At 40.4% G+C, this 19,782-nt stretch overlaps 1 protein-coding gene across 1 annotated transcript in view; it reads left to right on the top strand.

Annotated features, from left to right (window-relative positions):
* Positions 1–19,092, top strand: part of si:dkey-91m11.5 (BCR activator of RhoGEF and GTPase) — a 39,124-nt gene extending 20,032 nt beyond the window's left edge. Inside the window, exons 3-23 of the mRNA XM_008284151.1 lie at positions 1,915–2,019; positions 3,062–3,247; positions 4,347–4,454; positions 4,673–4,733; positions 4,839–4,891; positions 4,986–5,126; positions 7,717–7,838; positions 8,576–8,741; positions 8,908–9,027; positions 9,253–9,328; positions 9,434–9,538; positions 9,636–9,710; positions 10,198–10,295; positions 10,433–10,564; positions 13,841–13,900; positions 15,446–15,555; positions 16,013–16,152; positions 16,359–16,493; positions 16,597–16,702; positions 17,341–17,500; positions 17,584–19,092. Coding sequence (XP_008282373.1) covers positions 1,915–2,019; positions 3,062–3,247; positions 4,347–4,454; positions 4,673–4,733; positions 4,839–4,891; positions 4,986–5,126; positions 7,717–7,838; positions 8,576–8,741; positions 8,908–9,027; positions 9,253–9,328; positions 9,434–9,538; positions 9,636–9,710; positions 10,198–10,295; positions 10,433–10,564; positions 13,841–13,900; positions 15,446–15,555; positions 16,013–16,152; positions 16,359–16,493; positions 16,597–16,702; positions 17,341–17,500; positions 17,584–17,673 — 2,349 coding nt within the window. The 3' untranslated portion in view covers positions 17,674–19,092. The remainder of the gene's footprint in view (positions 1–1,914; positions 2,020–3,061; positions 3,248–4,346; positions 4,455–4,672; positions 4,734–4,838; positions 4,892–4,985; positions 5,127–7,716; positions 7,839–8,575; positions 8,742–8,907; positions 9,028–9,252; positions 9,329–9,433; positions 9,539–9,635; positions 9,711–10,197; positions 10,296–10,432; positions 10,565–13,840; positions 13,901–15,445; positions 15,556–16,012; positions 16,153–16,358; positions 16,494–16,596; positions 16,703–17,340; positions 17,501–17,583) is intronic.
* The last annotated feature ends 690 nt before the right edge of the window (positions 19,093–19,782 follow it).

Genomic DNA, 19,782 nt, shown 5'->3' with positions numbered 1-19,782 from the left:
TCCTCAGAGAAGTCGCTTGCTGTTCTACTCTAATGTAGTGTTGTTGCACGTGCACATAACTGACGAACATGCTGCATGTTTAAGAAGAATTTGTGTTTTTGTTACTTTGTATTGAAGAAGAGCGTCTCCTTCATGTTTTTGTGCTTTTAAAGAAATCGCTTGATTTTAAATCTAAGGCTTGTATTGCAATATGTTGTGCAGAGGGCACCAGAGTACTCTGCTGTGAAGTAATTGCACTAATCTTTTAAATTACCATACAATAATGCTAGTGTTTTGCAAAAAATATTGAGCAGTTTTAGGAGCATGTGACTAGATGTTTGCTGGGTGAATAGTTATTCAGCCAAGTACTTAAATCTTCAGAGGGAGAGCAAATAATATAAAAATCCTCATTAAGTGATTTAGTGTCACACTTCCACAAAGTTGTAAAACTTGGGAGGATCCTAAAAAGAAAACAGTAGAAGCAGAGATATCCTGTCTTTTAGTACACAGCAATGTTCAAGCCTAAATAACACTTCATCCTACATTTCCCATAACACCTCCTGCATTTTTGACCCAGCATGCCTGATAAATGTCCACAACTTTTAGACTCTACATCCAGTTTGTAAACAAGGCTTTCTGCTAATCAGTAGGACTGTCACATGAAATTTTAGTTGATAATTAATATTCATTTTAGCCCTCTTTTTAGTTTTAGATTAGCACCATTAGCATCTTTGACCGCCATCTGGGCTCTTCTTTCAAAATGTGTCCACAGTGGTTCTGTGTTGTTTGGCTTAACAACGAAATCTATGATGTAAATGTCAAAAGATGCTCTTTGAAATGGTTAAATATTAGATGTCAGGTGCCTCAAGATAAACCATTGATGTAATTAAACCATGGCAGCAGAGGGGGGATGGAAAATGACACGGAAAATGGTGATTAAAACACAACATTTCTGTTTCATCCAGCTGTTTTTATGCAGGTGAATGGAAAAGATTCTAACTATTGTGTAAAATATTCCCAGTCAGCTCATATAATTGCAGTTGGGCGATTATGTAATAGTTGTGAGAGGTCTAGTCATAAATTTGTAGCCTCCAACGCAACAACTGTAGAAAGCTCCTGCAGAGCCATGAAGGACTTTATCCAACTGTTTCACAGGCTGAGTAGGACTCTCCATGACGAGTTAACTGTACTACATGTGGAAAAAGCTAAGTGCCCTTCAGCAAGGCATTCAAACAGCCAGCCCAGCTGAAGCATCTGCAGGCCAACAATAAAATACAGTGTACCATATTGCTCCCAGATGGGAGTGCTTTTCAATATGAAGCAGGGCGTAGCAGAAAAGACCATACATACTCAGCAAACATACTGTGGGTAAACAGATGTTACAAAGAGACGTAGCTCCCTTCCCCCTCTGCTCTGCTCTTGTCCTATCTGTGGTATTCTTATCCTCCGATGTGTACACTTGGTGATCTTCAAAGCCTAAGTTATGGTGGAGGGTGGGGGACGGGGACGGAGCCCACTCAGCTTCTTTTTTATCTACCAAATATAATGGCAGAGCTGGATGCAGCTCAGCTCAACGCTCCAGTGAGTTTCTTACTGACATGATGGCCCCCACTAAGATGACTGATGTCTTTGACCTGTTTGGAATAACAACTCCTGGACCAGAAACACATTTGTCTTCCTTAAGATGCCAGGAGTTTCTGGTGCAGGCCTCTTGGAATGCAAAACTCCTACAGCGTTTAATCAAATGTAGTCTTCCCTAATCCCATAACAACAATATCTGCAGCCAGGGGTTTGCAGAGGTGTGTGGGAGGTTTATTAAAGATCAAAACCAATCACAGTTTACATATCATGTTGCCATCATGCGTCTGTTGTCCTGGAGAACTCCATCACTTCATGTCTGCCAACAGTTTTTCTCTCTTCCCATGCTTGTGTCAGGTGGAGCTGGACCAGGAAAAGGGGCTGGAGATGAGGAAGTGGGTTCTGTCAGGCATCCTGGCCAGTGAGGAGACGTACCTGAGCCACCTGGAGGCCCTGCTCATAGTATGTGCAACCTACAACACACACAAACAGCTACCCTTAAAAAGATAGTTAGTTGGATAGTTTACTTTGGAAGATAATTCTCTTTTTTCCCTTCTAAAAATCTGTGTAACTTTTGAAAGAAGAAATAGAACATTCTTCCTTGAAAATAACCAAAAAAATTGCCTCTTTAGACTTAATTGTTCTTTTATGACAGGTTACTTATGATTGTTAACTTTAGCTATTTTAATTAGTAAACGCTGATCTAGCAACACCTAAACGTTAGCTCATGTTAGCAAATATTACCTAATTTAGTCAGTGGACCTGTGCTAGAGCTTTCCATAACTTTTAAAATAAAATAAGAAGCAACACGTTAATGTAACGTGTTTTCAACATATTGTGCTGCTGTTACATTAGCTACATTTCAGCATCTACCATTAACCTTTAGCTCCTATCTGTGGTACAATGGCTGCTCCTCAGAGGGAATTAAGGAATTAACTGCTTTTATATCACACAAATCTGCTAAGGTGGTTAGATTATTCTGCTAATGTTCAGTGCAGTTTAGCTTGTTTCAGCACATCACTTAAAACAAAAGACAATATCACTTTTTATAGAGGTAATTACACTTTTCTTCCAGTTTCATATTAAAAGTTACCTATTTAAATGATGAAACACATTCTTGCTGAACATATTGTATCAAGGAGTTTTGTGGTTACATTGTTTATGTGCATAGATAATGTTGACTTAAATTAATGTTACCAAACTTTAAATAGATATTGGTGTGTGGGTCACTTTTACATTTACCGTTATCTTGTGGTTATCACTTGTGCTCACAGTCACCACTATTTAACACAAACTCAGAGTGACTTTTCCTTACTACACACACACATGCATGCACACACACACACACACAGATATTGAGGTGTGGCTTTAGCAGCTTGTCTAAGCTGTTTCATAAATCAAAGAAAATGTCATAAAAACACTCGTATTTTTTATTCTCACATTCACTTTTAATCTGAATACCTGGTTACTGTTTGCTACATTTGTATTGTGATTGTGTTTTCAGCCTATGAAGCCTCTGAGGGCTGCAGCCACAACTTCCCAGCCGATGCTGACCATCCAGCAGATAGAAACCATCTTCTTCAAAGTGCCGGAGCTTCATGAGATCCACAAGGACTTCTATGACGCTCTGCTGCCCCGAGTCCAGGACTGGAGCCACCAGCAGTGTGTGGGCGACCTGTTCCAGAAGCTGGTACGTGGGTGGTGTTTTAGCTTTGTTCACTTCAGTTGGAAGACCAGGGAAACAAAAAAAATAAATCAGTCATTTCATAACTGCAAGTTGAATATGTTGCTTTCCAACAGTATCTCTTACCTGCTATCATGAATACTTAATACCAGTTGTACTAAGATATCAGGATTCTGGGATATTAAAAATTAGCAACAATAATAATACAATAAACAAAATATCACCTTTGATTTTTATGGGGATGTTTGTTTCAAGAAATGACATGTCATGACAATGTTTATGAACTAAAACAGCCAAAACTATTTTTTCCACTTCTTTTGACTTAGCTTGCAGCAGAGACAAGGCTAGCAAAGTAAACAAGAAAGTCTCAGTGCAGTCGTATACAAAGTATCCAATGGACTGATATGAGTGAAAAGTTGCGATAATTGCTTGATTTGTAGCGCTTAGAACAGATTACCTACCACATAAAAAAGTCAAGTACAGTCCAACAGTCCTTTTAGTTGATTTAAATCCTCCTCTGGATAAGAAGACAGAGTATCAAGTAACACGAAACCTCTGAGCACCAAATTGTATGTTGGTTTTTGATCAAACAGCCCACCATTCATCAAGTCAGTAACTTTCAAAAACTAATTATAGCTCTCCTTAAATGTCACTCCTTCATCATTAATGATCGTTAAAAGAGGGGAGGCTTGCAGAGGAGAAAGGTGGGAGTCTTTGGCTGTAATCTAATGCTCAGTGGATCTTGCAACGCACATCTGAGTAGACTGCCTGGAGTCATCTCCTGGCCAGATAAAAGCCTCGCTTCACCACATGACAAGCAGTAAAGGAGTACAAAATGCTCAATAGGAGGTTGATGAATAAGAGCTACCTCAGTGTTGGAAGAAAAAGATTAAAGGCACAAACATACAGGGGTTTATTTATACACGTGAGCAAACATTGAGTCACACTCGATTGTATCAGTTCCCTCTTTAATGCTGTTATGCCAACTCACGCCTGAGCACAGCCTACCATGACACTTGAGTGTGCCCAGTGGTGCTCACAGAGTAGTAAAGTCTCTCTTCTGTTGTGGAATGAATCTAGTCTGTACTCTGCTTGTGCCTTGTAGGCCAGCCAGCTCGGAGTGTACCGGGCCTTTGTGGATAACTATAAGGTTGCTGTGGAGACGGCGGACAAGTGCTGCCAGGCAAACGCTCAGTTTGCAGAGATATCTGAGGTATGTAATCATGCTACGCACAGCGGGACTGCAGCAGGAAAGTCTTTGATGTTGTACAGCTGCCTGGGACAAGTGATGACAGAGCAGTTTTCAGCAGTTCTAAAGAGCTGCATGGCTGCAGTGCTGCTGATTGTTTTAATTGCTCTGTGGGGCAGTTACTGTGATTTAATGAGAGTATTTTATTCTCACCGTTCCCTCTGGTGTTATCTCCCTGCCAGAATCTCAAGGTCAAAAGCACAAAGGACTGCAAAGACCAGTCGGCTAAAAATTCTCTGGAAAGTAAGTACTGAGTCAAATGAATGGCCAGCCTCCACATTAATCAATATTGCTATAAGTAGTTGAGCTGTGATGAGGTCTGTTGAGCTGACTCTTCCTCCTCCACAGCTCTTCTCTACAAGCCTGTGGACAGAGTGACCCGCAGCACACTCGTTCTGCATGTAAGTCAATCTGCCTTAGGATAATCTGGTTGTTTTTTTTTTTGCATGAAGACGAATTTTCTTCTCAGTTTGCCATCATTTTTTTCTGCCCTAGGACTTACTGAAGCACACACCATCCAGCCACCCCGACTATCCGCTGCTACAGGATGCCCTGCGCATCTCCCAGAACTTTCTGTCCAGTATCAATGAAGAGATCACCCCACGCAGACAGTCCATGACAGTTAAGAAGGGAGAGGTTAGTGTGGAAAGCAAAGTCACTTTATTATCTCAGGGTTGTGTAAACCCAGGGTGGTAAAATCACTTCTATCACAAAATGTGCTCAGACACACTGAACACCACATACAAGTGAAATATAGGATTGACTTCCCCTCCATGCTGCCAGGAGGTACATCTTCAGTTGACTGTCTCTTACAAGTGACACAGCGACTTAACTGACATTGAATTTGCTGCCTATTACCAAAATAATTTCACCATTCTGTTTGATTGAATGCATCCTAGGTTGTAGAGGAAAAGGACAAATTAGATACAGCTTCTTCACTTTAAGGAACACTTGTTCTCTTTGCCAGAGGCAAATTCAGTGGTTTGAATGGTGTGGTGGCACAGAGGCCTGGCACGGCTATACTCACTCCCTGAGCCGCTCCTGCTTTTAAATGCTTTTTATATTTGTCCTGTATATGCCGCTGATGCCGCAATCCATTTTTGGTGCTCTGCCTACTCTCATGTGTAAAATTACTTTCCGACACAGACGGGATTGTGGAGAACTGAGTGCTTTCATCATGACTGAAAACAAAACTTTACAAGACGAGAGCCGTGCTAGAGGCTGTGTGAGGCTGCACTTTGTCACAGACGTGCTTTGAGCTAAACGCTATCATGCTCAGTGACAGTACTCACATGCTGATGTTTAGCAGGTACTACATTTACCAAGTTCACCATTTTAGTTTCGGATCATATGACCAAAGATGGTGCCAGTAATCCTGAGTGCAAGATGAATGTACCAAATTTCGTGGCAAATCATCCAGTAGTCACTGGAAGCATAGCTAAAACTTTAAAAAGGCATTGACCTACTTGTATTTGTGTAACATGTTACTAACATTATGGATTGACAGAATACGTGATTATGGATCTACAGACTGTACTGTACAGTGTTTTAAAGCACTCCCACTTACTTGATTTTCTCACTGAAACAGCTGCATTAAGGAGTTCAGGATTATACCAACCCCCGCAGTTTCTGTCATATCTTGACTGTTGACAGTAAAAAGCTTAGAGCACAAGGTGTCTGGAAGCTGCAGTAAAACTGGTGTGTGACTCAGGTTGTTGCTGACTCATCTCAGCCTGTCTGCTGTAGTCGGGAAGGAAGCCGAGTGTAGAGGAAGCTCGTGACAAAGCAGCGCAAACACTGGAGGCAAGGGGTCTCCGTGTCGCAAACCAGGAAAACCCGTCGATTACCTCGGCGCTCACTCCCATCCTTCCCTGCCGTAGTGTCAACTCTGCTTCCCAGAAATGACCTGGAGCGCGCCTTATCAGCTTCACTGTCTAACCAGCCCTTTACACTGGGTGTGTACAGGCTTGCCCGTGTTTCCTGACCTCTCAGTCCCCCCCACACCAAACATCTCAGGCCTCTGATTCAGATGACCTGATGGAGAACTTCCTCTGTTTTTTCTGGGAATTGGTCCTACCCACCAGGGTAGGATATTAAATCAAAGAAAGTTCTTGGGAACATTCTTCTGTATATTGTCTAGGAAGTCTGAAATCCCACAAAGAGATTGACAGATAACAAACCAGGACATGACGATCAGCTTAAAATATGGGTTTGTTGTTGTACGTGATCAGCTCGCAAGTTTGCATCCATTGTTGATGTTTTGCAATGTGGCGGCCTGTAATTACCCTGACCATGAGTTTGTTTAGCTTTACCTCGTGTGCATGCCTCAGCGCTCAATTTCTCATTATAGTGCAGAAAAAAACCAGAGCATACAGTGTTAGAAGGGTGTGAGCTCTGTGCAGGGACATTTCTTGTTTTTCCATTGGATTATTGACTATTTGTGGTTGTGTTTGTGTCACAAAACAATAAACGGATGTAACCCTGCCACCTCTGTATGAAACCAGGACAGTGCTGATCATGTTTCAGTCCCTCACCAGTCCGCTGTACCCAGCTTGCACTGAGCTGGACTGTGAAGAAAACAGCAAAGGAAAATTATGCTGCAGTGATTTCCTTGTTTTTGTCAAAGTGTGGTTGGTGTGGGATGGCAGAGTCTCACATGGGCAGCCTCAGCACAGAGGTCAGAGGGCAGAGCAAGAATTTAAATGCACGCTGCTGCAGGAAAGGCGAATGTCATTACATCCTCCTCTAACCTCAGGCTAGATGCTTTGACGACAAGTAAAGGAAGCTCTGATATTAGAATCCATTCCCAAACAAAAACCACAAACAGGCCATCAGAGGTTTAAACTGGCTGCATACACTCACTGCCCTGTTTTACTTACATTAAAGATGATTTATTGTTCTGTTTGTTTTGTTTACTTCGAAGTTGGCAAGCATTCATTTGAGAGCAGTAGTAACACCACAGGGTGTGAAGTAATTACAAACATGTACCGACATCAGCGCTAAATTATTGTGAACCTCGTGAAACCATTTTAAATTGAGCATCAATGTAAAACTTAAATTGCATACTGTATGTTTAATGGTTCTTGTAGCGTGCTGCTATGCTGCCGTAATTCTCACCCGTAGTTAAAACTAATGATACACTTAGATTAGCGGAGGTGTATTGTAGACAAATGAGCTATGACGTACTTTACATGTACTACGTGATTTCTTGTTTTTCTCTGTGCAGAATCGTCAGCTGCTGAGGGATCGTTTCATGGTGGAGCTGGTGGAGGGGTCCAGGAAACTTCGTCACGTCTTCCTCTTCACCGACCTGCTGCTCTGCACCAAGCTGAAGAAACAGGCTGCAGGGTGAGTCTGGGTCAGCGTCCAGCCCGAGGTTAGAGAAACAGGCTTGTGACCTGGAAGATCCACTGCTGCAAATCCTTGTCAGAGAATGAGAGTGACTCCTCCCAGAAAAGTTTTTGCTCAAATTCTGATTTGCTGAAAATAGCTCTGTTCATTGGGACCAACTAGTTGTTGCATAAAGGTTTAACCACCAGTTTCTTGACTGTGATTGTAATCAGGGGTCAGCTGATGATCAGCCTGGTCGTTTACTGGATCTGATTAGCAGCATTTGTTAGATCATCAGTATCATTTTTTAACCAACTCCTCGTCCAATACATTCATTTAAAAATGTGCTACTCTTGCTTGATGCAGCCACCTCTCTCTGTTGGTACACACCACTCTGTGGTCTAGAGCAATGTCCTGCCACACCACTGTCTGATTGGTTACACATCACAAGTAATGGCCAGTCAACACTGAAGGATAAAAGTTGAATTTGTATTATACAGAATTTAAAATGTTGAAATGCGTGTCAGACACAGATATTAGTTAGCAGCCTCCTTGATTACTAACTATCGGTATCAGTATTGGCCACAAAAAAAGAAGAAAAAAACAAACATTGGTTGGCCAACAGTTCTGTCGGTTTCAAACTGCTAACAAAGAATTGTACTGAAAAGGCAGGACAACACAACAGGGTTGAAGAAAATGTGGAAGCTTAAAAATGTATATCTCTATATACATACTGTACCTTGTTGTTCAAACAGGAAAGGACAACAGTATGACTGTAAGTGGTATATCCCACTGGCTGACCTGACCTTCCAGACCATCGAGGACTGTGAGTCCACCCCCATCCCTCTGGTCCAGGATGAGGAGATTGATGCAATGAAGATCAAAATCTCCCAGATCAAGAACGATATCCAAAGAGAAAAGGTGAGAATATACACAAAATACAAGGATGTTGTGGCAATCACGTATTAGTGATTTCAGTAAACAACTAAAAATAAAAAGAGGAACTTAAATTTTAGCATGTGAACAGAGCAAAGTGTCCAGACAGTGGGTCATGTATTACATTAACCCAGTTACTGTTTATCTGCAGAGAACCACCAAAGGAACTAAGGTGATTGAGCGACTGAGGAAGAAATTATCAGAGCAAGAGTCTCTGCTGCTTCTCATGTCCCCCAACATGGCGTTCAGAGTGGCCAACAGAAACGGAAAAGTGAGTCAGGGGTCCTTAAGAAGGATTTGTTTTACTGGTATATAACATGTTTAAATGTCAGTGTCTTTACCAGATTAGTCTTTTATGCAAGATACTGTTAGGAATATGTTGTACCAGCAATAAGAACTTCTTAATTGGTTTCTGCTACCCTCTGCTGTTGATAATGGGGCATTACAGCATGTCACCATTAAAAACTAAAATAAAATTCATTTTATTGTCTTTCAGGGTTTCACCTTTTTGATCTCTTCTGATTATGAGCGTGCAGAGTGGAGGGAGATCATTCGCGAGCAGCAGAAGAAGTGTGAGTTTTTGAGGATTTTTTCGTATCGTGATTGTATGACACATGATGGCCATAATATCATAACATACAATTAAAGATATTTTTTCCCTCCACTGTGACTTGCAGGCTTTAAAAGCTTCTCTTTGACCTCTCTGGAGCTGCAGATGCTCACTAACTCATGCGTGAAGCTCCAGACTGTTCACACAATTCCAATGACCATGAATAAGGAAGGTAAGACTCACTTTACATTGTATTTTTTAGAATTTACTGTGCTTTAATATACCCTTGGATTGTATTTAGTATTTAATCTAAACTCTTTCCTTCCCAGATGATGAGTCTCCTGGTTTATATGGCTTCCTGAATGTCATTGTCCACTCTGCATCAGGGCTCAAACAGAGCTTAAGTAAGCAACCTTTTTCTTCTTTTCGACTAGAAATCATATCACTGATAATTCTGGAGGCTGCACGCGGGTGTCACATCATCCTCTCTGTCAATCTCCACCCTCCCTCCCTCTTTTTATCTTTCCATCTCTCTGCGGCTGTCAGCTGTAAGGGCAGCTGCAGGCAAACAAGTGGGATTAGTCAGGGACACTGTGTACAAGCTGCCTCAAATATGTCTTTGGCTTCTCAGATCATTGCGTACTCAAACAGCTTTGTTCTCTTTTTAACAAAAGGTTGTTGGGAAATGACCAATGGCGTTGTCCATTCTTGATTTAGTGAGGCAGTAATACTAAAATTGTAATAAGGAAAGAGAAAAAGAGAAGTCTGGTTCCTCAGAGGCTGCATACAGTGCAGTCTGAGTATGTCTCAACCAGATGATTAAAGCAGATCCTTTGGTTTTAGTTTCATTTTGATTCAGCAGTTAAAACTGCTTCTGCTTCCATCCTCTAGACCTGTACTGCTCTCTGGAGGTGGATTCCTTTGGCTACTTTGTCAACAAAGCCAAAACACGTGTCTATAGAGACTCTATGGAGCCCAACTGGAACGAGGTGAGAATGCAAATCAGAACGTAGAAAGTGAATAAGTAAGATCCTTCCCTTTATCACCCTTAAGAAAGGCAATGATGGTTGGTTTCCTGGATCAAATCAAAGCAACTTAATGTTCCTTTGCTCTGTTTCCATGCAAGGAGTTTGAGATCGAACTAGAGGGCTCTCAGACTCTGAGGCTGCTCTGCTATGAGAAGTGCTGCAACAAGATCAAACAGAGCAAAGAGGAAGGAGAGTTCACAGACAAGATCATGGCTAAAGGACAAATAAAGGTAGGAAAACCCTCGATCACAGCTAACGGTCTTTGTGTTTTTGTGAAATGCTTGAAATACAACCAAAAAGGGGTCCCTATCAATTTTGGTAAGTCATATCTAAAGGTTGTTAATAAAAATGATGCTGCTGTAAAGATACTTGGACTTTGTACAGTCGAAAAGTAAACTTTTCCATAGTTCCTGGTGGGAAAAGTATGTAATGCTACTTTCCTGAACTACGTCAAACCAGCTGTATATGTGTGATGTCTCTGCTGCAATTTCTACTTATTTACCAGTCAGCCTATAGGTCATGGTGGATTTTTTTGTTTACTTTGGACAAAGCCAGGCAAGCTGTTTCACTCTCTTTAGAGTCCTTTTGTTTCCCTAACCTGGGTGTAGCTTTGTGTTTACTCATAAAAATAAAGAGTATATTTCAGGGCCAAATGAGAGGACGCTCGTGACCGGGACTAGAATGTACTGTTAGCTAACATCAGATCATTGGCAGCGACTTTTGAACATCACTTTCTAGCCATTCTGGCATTACTTGCTAGATATTTGTCACTGCACTATGAAAACTGCCCCGTGGCTTTTAGGGGAGCTCATGTTTTTCAGTTTTAATGTTAGAAAAACAACATTTACAGTATATAGCATGTGATGTAGCTTTTTAGACATTATTCCTTTAATACGAATAAGAAAACAGATGAAAAGTGTGCACTACTGCACGTCTTTTAGGACCATAGAAGTGTGGATAGTGGTGAGAAGAAAAACAAGAGAGAAACACTGTTCATTTTAGGCTTTTATGATGTCAATAATTACAGTTTACTCCTAAACATGATCCATTGTGGAAATGCAGAAAAAAAGAAATGCATGAAAGTAATAGCATTATGTCAATGTTTTAGAGAATCCAGGAATATGACGTGGCATCAAAGCATACATTGGAATCAAAAATTAGTTTTTAAGGACTCATTGTGACCCCAAATCTTCACAGATCCACTGACATTTACAAACCTATGTGAAATGAACGTTCTTTCTCTGCTCTGTTGACTCCAGTCGCTCCACAGGGGTGTCTTAGCTTTGTTGGCTAATCCTGCCCTTTGGGGGCCCTTTACTGTTGAAAACCAAGTGAGCCGTGAGGTTGCCACTGGGACAGTTCAGCGTGACCACTGATAGGGTGTTGTGACAGAGAGCGGATTAGACTTTGGTTTGACCAAATGTAGCTGTTGGCTCTGCTCCAGAGTATGACAGAGGGAGAGAGACACAGAACGCTCTTTGATCAGCGAGTGAAGGGATTTCACTGTGGGACAGGTGGGTCAAAACTCACCGGAGTCTGAAGCTGGAGGTGTTGGCAGTCAGATATTATTTAGGAGCCAGCAGCCTGGGGACAGGGCAACAGTCAGGTATTTAAAGTACCATCATGACCTGTGAGGTTAGAGTGGCCTGTTTGCTTGATGTCTGCATCAGTGGTACTGAGACTGAGTGAGTGGGCTCAAGGGTTAAAAAATACCTCACCAAATATGTGTTAAATATGAGTAAGCATGTTTGAATAAATAAGTATAATGTAAAACAAATAAAAATGCAGGGCATCATGAATTGAGAATATATGAAAATGCAATTTTAAAAGGGAAAAAGAAAGAAATACCAAAATGTGTAAAATATTTCCTATCATTTTTTCTTCTGTCTTTTCAAAGCAACATATTTCAGTGAAAATATATTAAAGCTAGGAAATCCTATATTAATATATTGCATAAAATGCCATGAAAAAAGTAATCCTCTACAGTTAAAAAAAAAGAAAAAAAAGAACATTGTATATATGAGGATTAGAAGAGGCCGGACCTGAAGACATGTTCTGTGAGAAAACAAAAGATGACTTTTAATAAGAGCCTTTGGTAAAGCCAGTACTTAATATAACAGCTTTGATTTGAGTGTGAAGTAATGATTGAGATGTGGTGAAGATGGGGCACGTGTTGGCTCTGATGTTAAAGGTCACTAGTACTAATCAGTAATTGGCCTGAGAGGATCCTACCTGGCTGCGATATTTCCAGGCCGCTCTGCTCACAGCGGCAGGCGTGAGCACGTCGGTAATGAGGGTAGGAGGGGATTCTCAGGAGTTAATCCCCCAAATCCATCTGCGAAGTAGAACAACACAGCAAACGAGCGAGTGTGGTTGGCAGGCTTTGTTCCTTTTCTGACTCCCGCTGGAATGAAAGGACGTAGGCTTTAACAATGCCGGAATGTGAAGATGACAACGAAAGTTTTGTAAATACTCAGTAAAGATGACGAAGATTCTTCATGGCGATTTGATCAGCAACTCGTAATCCAGGGAAGAAGAACCCGCTGCTCCAGTTAGTGCGGTGGCTTAGGAAATAGTGATATTTGTGGAACGGTGCTGCTGTCTTTGTTTGTTCGCTGTGAATCATCGGTGGAAGGAACATTTTGGAGTTGAGAAACGCTCATGCCAGAAAGGATGAGTGAGAGTAATCTTAATGAGGAGGACGGTGTGGATCAGGGCAACAGCAGAGTGGAAGACGAGGGGGACTCGGCTCTGAGGAAAACCCCGAGTACAGGGGCCCGTCTGTGGGAGCGAGTCCGCAGCAGCCTGCTCAGACCAAAGGTAAAGATGTGGGATGGAGCTGTGGACAGACCGAGTAGTACGTTGTTGTAAAGGACGCCTTGGAACCTACATTCCCTACAAACTTGTCTTTTATCTCCTGGAGATATTTAAAACCCTATTTTAGTTCTTCTGTTATTATTGGACTTCATCTCTTTTGAGACTTAAAAAAACAAGTGATTGTTTTTTTTTATCTTGATGACAAAAAGTATTATATAAGAAAAGTGATTTTCACTGAACAAAGGATTATCTGAATGAGATTTGATGGTTTCTTGGGTGAAAGAACATCTGCCACGTTTGACCGACTCAGCGCTTCGCGGCGAGGACATGATGTTATGTTACTCACGCCTGATCACTGTAAACAAAGGCTGGTACTTTGTTATTAGTCAGGTGACGGAAATAGATTGGTGGCATGAGTTGACTCTACCTGGCCGAACAGAGTTTATGTTTATCTGAGGCATATTTTGTCATATTTCTCTACATTTATTTGCTCCCACTGAAGTTCACAAAGTTATAACACTGTTCACTTTTAGTGTTTTAATTGAATCATGGTGCTCATCTCACTTTAAAGCTGATTTGGACAAAATAATTGCTATTTTAGTTACAAAGAGAATCAGAAATAATTAAAAATCACATTTAATAGTAATAGTAAATTAAATATCCTTAATCATATTTTTTTTTTTTTTTAGCTGGATCCACAGACGCTGCAGAATAAAGACTGGCAGAGGACAGTCATCACCATGAACGGGGTAAGTCTTCTCACCAACCCAGAGAAAGGAGGCAGGATTAACAATCACGCTTAAGATGACTTCTGGTTGACAGCTTTAAATGTAGAGACCAGGAAGTTTACTGGAAAGTTAAGTGATGATATTTATCAGCTAAATGCCTGTTTTTACACCACTTACAGTTGCTATAAAGCATTAGATATCATATTTAAAGCCTTAAGGCTGCTTAAAACGTACATTCACATATCTCTCACTTTGTCAGAACAGAAAAAAAGGCAATGTGATTCACAACGATAACATTACATTTGACATGAAATATTAGCATGAGCCCAAAAATGAACACTGGGATAAAAGTTGGGATAAAAGTTCTGTTGCCTCGCAGTAAGAAGGTCGCCGGTTCGCGTCCTGGTAGGGGTACTGGGATCTTTCTGTGTGGAGTTTGCATGTTCCCTCTCCGGGTTCTCCGGCTTCCTCCCCCAAAAACATGTTGAGGTTAATTGGTGATTCTAAATTGTCCGTAGGTGTGAATGTGAGTGTGCTTGGTTGTCTGTCTCTAAGTGTAGCCCTGTGATAGACTGGTGACCTGTCCAGGGTGTCCCCTGCTTTCACCCTGAATCAGTTGGGATAGGCTCCAGCCCCCCGCGACCCTAGTGAGGATTAAGCGGTGTATAGATAATGGATGGATGGATGTTAAATGTAGGTTGAAGTAGTTTTCTTATTTTGACCAGTGAACCTGAACATTTAAGAGGGGTTATATTGTTTGTCTGCACCTGTCACAATGGGAACAGGCAGAATAACTTTAAATCCATTGCAGGAGAGACTAAATGTTCTTTACAACCAGCTGTATAAAATGTATGTGTATATATTGACCCAGGTTTGACCGTATAATAGTGTAAGTATAGTGAGTTTTGTGGTAGACCAGGTCTAGATGAGGAAAAAAGCAAAGAAATGTTTTTCTTTGGATAAATCAAATATTTTTTTCTCAAAAAATCATAAATTCTCATTGTTATTGTCTCCCCTCTTCTTTTACTTTTCCCCTTAAAGTCTGATTAGAAGCTGCAAACCATGAGTTAGCTTTGTGAATAAAAAGGAATCTTGTAACACAAGTTGTAAACGATAACGACTGTCAGTAATGGGTTATTAGAATGGATTTAAAAACATAGTTACATGCATTAAACTGAGATGATTGATTACTACTGTTGAACAAAGAACACTTTATTTCTTCCTTTTACAAAAGAAAATGCATTAACAACAAAATATGGTCTCGTTAAATTCAGTTCAGCGCAATTTAATACACTCAGGCGTTGCCATGACAGCTGGAATTGGCCTGATATGGACAGTAGCTTTTGGTTGCTGTTGTTAGCTCACATTAGTTAACTTTTAATAGATATTTCAGTTAAACCTGACAATTCAGTGTGATGGCTCTTTACTTTATGTTGTTAGCAGTTATTGTTTTCTTGTTGTTATCACGTGTGCAGTGGCTGCTGTTCAGCAAAAGCTATGTAGACACACTTAAAGGTTTTAACTAAATGTTCATCTAAAATAAGTGGTTTCCTTTTTCTGTTTCAGATTGAGGTGAAGCTTTCCATGAAGTTTACTGGCAGAGAATTCAGTTTGAAGCGAATGCCATCGCGGAAACAGTCCGGCGTCTTTGGAGTGAAAATCAACGTAGTAACAAAGTGAGTTGTTAATGTGTTCAGTGTGTTTATCTCATATTAATATTTGATAAATTGTCTCGTGTTGTCAACATATATGAAGAATTTCTTTTTTTTTTTTTTAATCTGCAGCTACTAAATGGACTTCACCCATCATTTATTTGTTATTTACACCTGTGCGTTTCATTCAGAGAGATGTCAAGATAACTTCTGTAAAAAGGGCCTAATTGAATGGGTTATGTTTAGACAATATTGGCAGCTCCATTAGCACCCAATTAGAATTTTGCACTTTGGAAGACCTGGGGATAAGCAAACAGTGGTGTGTATAGGAAATGTGGTCTTAGATCTTCAAGCACTGGTCCTGACTGACCACAAATGTAAAAGGCTGCAGTAGTTTCAGCTTTGCTCTGATATGCTCACAGTATTCATATGATCTGTTGGATTGTAAGCAGCCTTGTCTCTGTGTCGGTGTCCTCACCAGGCGAGAACGCTCCAAGGTCCCGCTCATTGTGCGCCAGTGTGTGGAGGAGATTGAGCGACGAGGGATGGACGAAGTGGGAATCTACAGAGTGTCTGGCGTCGCAACTGACATCCAGGCGCTGAAGGCTGCTTTTGATTCAAGTTAGTTTGCTTTGAATTAGTTTTTTTTCCAGAAGCATTATGTCAAACGTAGGAAATGATGACAGTCAGAACACAAAAACATTCTTCATCTGGGGAAAATCTGAAGACAGCAGTGCAAAGCTGCCTCAGCTCAGAAGTATTTTTTAGCTCATTGTGCAGCTTGTATTCTTTAAAGTTTACTGAGTGTTGTTTCATCTGCTCTGCAGACAACAAGGACGTGTCTCTCATGATGAGGGAGATGGATGTAAACGCCATTGCTGGAACATTGAAGCTGTATTTCCGTGAGCTGCCGGAGCCTCTTTTCACTGATGAGTTGTACCCCAACTTTGCTGGAGGCATTGGTCAGTCACCACGTCGTTTTAAAAAAAAATTATTTTCAATGGTCAGCAGGGCATAAATGTGTGTTTTAACAGCAGCATGTCCACATGTGTGTTTGTCTTGCAGCTCTGTCTGACAGTGTGGCCAAGGAGAGCTGCATGCTCAACCTGCTGCTGTCTCTACCGGAACCCAACCTGGTCACTTTTCTCTTCCTGCTTGACCACTTAAAAAGGTAAACAACTTTCCCTAGTATACATCCTTGAGCTGTTGTGTATCTGTGCATCAGTTCTACTGCATGTATCACACACATTATATACAGATGTACTGTTTAAGATTAACCTACAGGCTAAATATTTTTTTTATATATAGCAATAGGCATAAAGGGTACGTGCCAATATTTATGATTAATTAAAATAGTGCTTTGGAAAAAAGATACATACAATAAAGAAAAAATGTGTAATTTTTAAAGGAAGAAACTGAAGAGCTGGTTTAGTGTGACACCTCACACTTGTTCACTTGACACACAGTGTTTTTATTGCTGAAGTCTTGCTTGGGCTGGTAGAAGAAGACTATGGTGACTCATTTTAGATAATGTAGCACACTTTAGATACTTGAGAGTCAGTTCACTTATTTAATGACTCTTCTAATCTTGTGCTACTGTTGCTATGCAGTGATTTAACCTTTACACCAATAGTTACAGCTACACCTGTGTTGGCTGCTGTTCAGCAGAAGGTACAAAGGTTTGTTAGCTGACAGTCATCTAAAGATTCAAGCTGAGTCGAACCTTTTAATGACATTTGGTGAAGATGTTTGTGTTGAGATTTCGTGGGTGTCTATAGGTTGAACATTATTTTTTGCTTGTTCTTACAGGGTGGCCGAAAATGAGGGCATCAATAAGATGTCTTTGCACAATCTGGCCACAGTGTTTGGTCCCACTTTACTTCGGCCCTCTGAAAAAGACAGCAAAATCTCCAACAGCTCACAGCCGATCTCCATGAACGACAGCTGGTCTCTGGAGGTCATGGCTCAGGTAAAACTCGTGTCAGGATACTGATAAGTGAGGCCTTGACGTCGGACTATGTGTGTGTCTCATCACCTCATGTGCCTCCACAGGTTCAGGTCCTTCTCTACTTCCTTCAGCTGGAGAGCATTCCAACACCTGACAGCAAGCGTCAGAGCCTTCTCTTCTCTACTGAAGTATAACAGGAACATCATGGGTTTGTCCATAAATGTCCTGCTCTGAGGAGGAATGTGGGCCGCTTAATGAGGTGGACGCTGCTGAGCAACCGAGACTCGCTGCTTTTACTCGGAGGATGCTTCATTTAGCCACCAGGGGGAACCATCATGCCACTGAGAACTGGAAACAGCCACCATGACCAAAGCCATTTCTTTTGGAGATGTGATGAGCATGTGTGTTCTGTTTGCTTTAAAGCTTACCTGCTGTGTCAGTAAACGACATCCCTTTGTGATGTATGGACAAAATATATCATTCCTTTTTTAATTTAATTTAAACTCCAGGAAGCAATATTTACTGTACTTAAACATTTCCCCTGCCCTATTCTGTCACTGTGCACATTAGCCTGGTAGTCACAGAAGGGGGATCTCTGCTGTTGCTGGATTTTGTGAGGTTTATTTCTGTGGCTGGATGATGAATGAATGAATGAATGAATGAATGAATGAATGAATGAATGAATGAATCAACATTATTTCTCTTGGAGTTTTTTTCCTTAGAAATGTTTGACTTGGTTTAAAGCTCTCCTGTGCCAATGTTTCCCTGCTGATGACCAATAGAACATTTCATTTATCCTAATGTTTACACACTCTCTGAATTTTGTACAGAGTTTAAAAGTATGAGACTGAAAACTGTAGCTAACAGACACCAACATGCAGGCATGTTGACCTAACAGTTAGAGGTGTTTTGTTTTTTTTCTGTGCTATAAAATTTGTGTAGTGACCTTATTCAGTTTGCAGGTTCTTCTGGTGGTTAGGGTCGAGCTGACTTTCACATAGATCTGAGTGCTTTTTGGGAGGTGGTACAAAGAAGTGAGGGGAAAATCATTCCAGAAAAAAGCGCAGCCTAATTCTTCCACCTACGGAATGTATACTGTGCTGTGTGTAATTTGAATTTCACAGTTGTATTTTTGTCCATATTTCATGTGACCACATGATTCTTTTTTTTAGATTCTGTTTGAGTTTATGTATTCAGCTGGAGTTAATGTATGTGTTGCTTTCTGCCTTCCTTTTCTGTAAGTCTTTTACCTTTATATAACAAAACCACACTGCTGTAGAAGTGAGAGCACCTGGAGATGATCTAAAATACCAAATATTTCCCTGTAGGACCCTTGAAGCACACTGATTCACTCATATTCAAATATGCTGAGTTATTAACTGGTTAATCACCCACATACCTAGTATTACTTTTAAAGCTCTGTGAAAATACACTGCGTGCTTGCCTTCATATTTTGTTTCAAAATCACTACAAGTATTCAAGCACTTGTTAGCACAATCTGTAACCCTAAAGGCTTTTGAATCATGTAAATTAAGCAATAACTCGTAGTGATTGTTAGGATAACCAGTGTGTCATGTATGTATGATTTGTGTAAATAAAAACTTGGTAACTTTTGTTGTGTCCTTTTTCAGTATAAAGTCTCATTAGGGTGAGTCCTCTTTTATGAATCAAAAGTAAGAAAGTCATATCAAAACCAACCTCAGCATGCAAAGTTTTTTCAGCAGAGTTCATGTTTTGTGGCTCTCTGCAGCCAGTGGTAGTAATAATAATGATAATAATGATAATAATAATAATAGCTGCTGAAATTCATCAATTGTCAAGTAAACTAACTGCCAACTATTTTGCTAATTGGATTTTTTTTTTTTAATTGAAAAAAGTTAAAATAGTCTTTTTAGCTTCTGAAACATGAATATTTTCTGGTCTCTTTCCTCTTTTATGACAGTAAACTAAATATCTTTGGGTTGTAGATGCCATATTTAGCTTTGGAAAACACTGATCTTAATTTTTTCTCCAAACAACTAATCAATTAATCAAGACAAGAATCAACAGATTAACTGACAATAAAAACAACTGCAGTTTTAAATAATATTTGATTTTTTTGGGATACTTTCCAAGCTTGAGCAAAAAGTAATATCCAAGTTGAAGGATTTAGAAAACTAAAAATCAGTGACAATGTACGTACAAAGTTAACAAGTCTTAAGTCAAGTCACTTTTATATATACAGCACATTTAAAGCACATTTCTACTGCACAATGCTTTCCAGTGGGAAAACAAGACTGACGTTAATTAACCCGAAACAATTC

Source organism: Stegastes partitus, unplaced genomic scaffold, assembly GCF_000690725.1.
Source record: "Stegastes partitus isolate 25-593 unplaced genomic scaffold, Stegastes_partitus-1.0.2 Scaffold349, whole genome shotgun sequence".
NCBI classification, from domain to species: Eukaryota; Metazoa; Chordata; class Actinopteri; family Pomacentridae; genus Stegastes; species Stegastes partitus.
Note: the sequence above shows the minus strand (reverse complement) of the source record. Positions and strands in the feature narration are given on the sequence as shown.